Below are 3744 nucleotides of genomic sequence, written 5' to 3'. Positions count from 1 at the left end.
TACATATGTACATATATATATATGTGTGTGTGTACGTATGTATGTACTATGTTGTGTGTATTTGTGCACGAGTTAACGTTTGCAAGATATACCTTTCATCATCCGTAAAGTACCATGCCAGCGCGAGAGTGGTGGTATTCCCGAAGAAAGAGGACAACCGACTGCGATCGAATTTCTCACATTGCTCATCGTATAGTCCAGTACCCGGAATTCGCTCGCCATCGCGCACTATGTACGGCCCTTCAATGGATTTGGATCAGATCACTGATTAATTAAATGATATAAAAGAAGACCATTTGGTAGCGTTCATGGAGAGAACATCACCTAAGAAAACCTTCATCACCTAGCACGGATATGCGACATACTGAAGCCTAAAAATGACAACGCAAGATTTAACACAAACAGAGCCGAAGTGAGCCCTAAAAATCGGAGCGAGCACATGTGCCAACCTTTGGGGTTGTCAAGATTGGGCCAGTAGTACGGCGCGGGTGTGTAGTAGTCGTGCTTGTCGCCACTGGGAGGGGTCTCCAGTTTATCCGTAACGGAGAAAGGTTTCAGCGTCAGCGCTATATCGGCCATGTCGATTAGCTTGTCGATGAGTTCGGTCAGCGGCTTAGACGACTTTTTTGTGTACGCGCGTTTTTCTATTTTTAGAATGTCCTCCTCGAAAGTTAGCAGATCCTGCCCCGAAAAAAGCAGCAAGGACTTAGATACGTATGTATCCAGTATAAACAGTTGATTGTGCAACAAAAAGTTTGTCCTGGTATCCTATTGGGTAACGGACTACACCAGCGATCAGATGACATAGATATGGCTGCGGTGCAATAGGATACAGAAGAAATTCTAGTAGGTGTTCAACGGGTCCCTCACTTTTCTGTACACACAGCACGCAGAAAAACGTACTCTAATGTGCACCAGCAAGTAGGAAAACGTATTGTGATGCGCACCACCACGCAGGCAAACGCACTCGCACGTAGAAAAACGTACTCCGACGTGCACCAGCAAGTAGGAAAACATACTGTGATGCACACCACCACGCAGGCAAACGCACTTGCACGTAGACAAACGTACTCCGACGTGTACAAGTACAGTCCGCTGTAATTCCGAAAAGTGTACCACAGAGAATATGGATGAACGCGAGATCAAACGTGCAAGGTGCAAACGGGTCCAAAAAGTTCAGCAATGGTTGCGCATCCACATCTTCTATTGGTCGACTGCTGTGGCACGGTACACCGCTTCTAGTCTAAAGTGTATATGAATACTCACACGGCAGGTGGCAGGTGATCCAAATGGCTCACTTTCCGATACCGTAGCATATAGGGTACCAGCCATACCATTGATTCGGAAATAGGTGCAGGTGGGCGCTACAAGTGTCCAAATATATAACGCACACTTTACACACTACATACCTTTTGATCAAAGGCCACGGTTTATATATCACGCACACTTTACACACTACATACCTTTTGATCAAAGGCCACGGTTTATACATCACGCACACTTTACACACTACATACCCTTTGATCAAAGGCCACGGTTTATATATCACGCACACCTTACACACTACATACCTTTTGATCAAAGCCCACGGTTTTGCGCATAATGTTGACCTCAAACGTTGCAATGAGCGCGTTAATTGATTTGTATTTGATTACGTCTTCGGGAACTTCCTTGCGGAGATGTGCTACCGCTTCTTTCAGCTTAGCAGGTATGGTCACAAGACCTATCAGAATAGAAGCGCAAGCGTAAGCCAAGAAGCACTACAATCAGGGTCAGAGAATTGGGGTCGAAGTGGTTTTAGTATTTGAATATCATACTTTTTTTTCGTTGGAGATTGAAATGGACATGCACATGTGCCTATATCCATTGTAGCTATACAGATGCGAGGCGCACTCGGAAAACTCTTGAATTTGAACAGGAGAAACGATGATTTACAACCTACGGGACTTCTTTCTCTATGTTCTCTAGATCTCTGAATCCACTCAGGCAAAATCTGTGAACGAAGACAGATCCCAAGCCAACCGGTTGGCTGCGTGGACTCCAACGCTAGAAATGATACACGACTGCACATGTTGTGTACCAATGCGAATGTACAAACGTTGCGACCAGTACTGCAAGGAAGGAGTCGATTTTCTCGTAGTGGGATTTCTCCTTTGGGAGGATCCCCTCGTACTTCAAATACTACCAGCCATGATACCAATAGCAAGCCTGCCTAGTGATTTGACTTCTAGCTACGTGCAAACACATGTCAGAGTACAACGAGTGACATACCAGATTCTGTCGACCAGAATAGTCACCAAACACATATACATGTAAGTGAAGGAATACACATATACTTAAGAGTCACTACACTATAGAAGTGGTACCTTGGCTTTCTTCTTCACTGACAGGCCGGGCGATATCATCGAGCGGGAGGCTCGCTTTCTTAGTATCCGCACCGACGGTATGAATTAGTTCGCCCACACCATTATCCCAGAAGTACCGAACATCGGGGTTGTATTGCGTGCGAGAACTCCTCCTGAACATTACATGTTTGGGAGGCTGGATGGTGTGCAGATAAGTGAGCCGGTAGACGAGCGAAGATATTTAGCGTATAGTGCAATGCGGTACTAAGTATATCTGCGGATGCGCGTGAAAGTGTACACAGACAAGTCCACGATTGCATCAGACAGCGGTTAATTTAGTACGGTAATATACAACTCTTGTGCACATCTCAATACAATATAGCAATCAGTTGGTCTGGCAAGTTGGTAGGTAGCATCCGGGCGACTACTGAACATTCTCTGGCTCAAACGAACTATTCTCGCTATCCCAAACCACTCGATCGCAGCGCACTACGACGCGTAACCATACGTACACAGCCAGATCCACACGTTCTGTTCGGGAGGCCACTTTTCACTCACCTGCACAGACGCACTTGGCTTCTGCAATTTCATAGCTTTCTGCGATCCTCTCTGTTTGGCATCTATCTCCTCCTCACCCTCGCGCGTACCCTCCACCACAACATAGGCCACATGGTTTTTGGTCTTCAGTTTTTCAGCCTCCCGCAGAATGGTCTGGGCTGTGTCTTGATCCAAAAAGATATTGAGCGGCACAGGCAACACCCAATCCGCCTTGGAGGGCGGTCGTACTTGTTCCTTCAACAGATCCACAAACTCAGAACCTGGCTCTGTTTTGCAAGCGATATTTAAGCGTGATACCCATCAGCATTAGTATACTTGCATTCCCATGCTGCAAAGTTTGAGTTCACTTCGGGTGCTCGATGTGAATCAAACGTTTTTGCTGTGCTGCAGGTGAACTTTAAAATTGGTCCAGATCAAAGTCAGAGTGCTCATCACAGCATAATAGTGAAGATACCGTAACTCAGCCGCAATCCTCAGCGGACAGGTGAAGTGTTAGTGCACTTTCCTCCGCCGTCAGCTTACACTCCAGATATAAACCATGAGACTATGTGTCCTCGAATGCTCGACATGTACTATGTTTGCCGTGCAGTTTAACCCAGATACCAAAAGGAATGAACACAGTTCATCGGAATTGACGGATAAGTACGAACCGACCTGACACAATGCCGCTGAGACAAAAATATTTAGCTTGAATCGAGATATACACCACAATATGCACTTGTATATATACACTTATACTTGAAATGGTACAAATCCACATTTCAAGCCCATCGGCAGACTATGAAATCTTCAACACACAAACACAAACACACAAACACACACACATATATATAAATATTAT

The 3744-nt window shown here is 45.4% G+C and overlaps 1 protein-coding gene across 1 annotated transcript in view; it reads right to left on the bottom strand.

Moving 5' to 3' along the window:
* The window catches only part of SARC_12199 (hypothetical protein), a gene marked incomplete at both ends in the record, with an annotated part of 7528 nt that extends 4351 nt beyond the window's left edge, over window positions 1–3177 (bottom strand). Inside the window, 5 exons of the mRNA XM_014293700.1 lie at window positions 93–240; window positions 450–681; window positions 1572–1723; window positions 2367–2541; window positions 2904–3177. Coding sequence (XP_014149175.1) covers window positions 93–240; window positions 450–681; window positions 1572–1723; window positions 2367–2541; window positions 2904–3177 — 981 coding nt within the window. The remainder of the gene's footprint in view (window positions 1–92; window positions 241–449; window positions 682–1571; window positions 1724–2366; window positions 2542–2903) is intronic.
* Window positions 3178–3744: the final 567 nt, after the last annotated feature.

This window comes from Sphaeroforma arctica (assembly GCF_001186125.1).
Source record: "Sphaeroforma arctica JP610 unplaced genomic scaffold supercont1.2136, whole genome shotgun sequence".
Taxonomy (NCBI): domain Eukaryota; class Ichthyosporea; order Ichthyophonida; genus Sphaeroforma; species Sphaeroforma arctica.
Note: the sequence above shows the minus strand (reverse complement) of the source record. Positions and strands in the feature narration are given on the sequence as shown.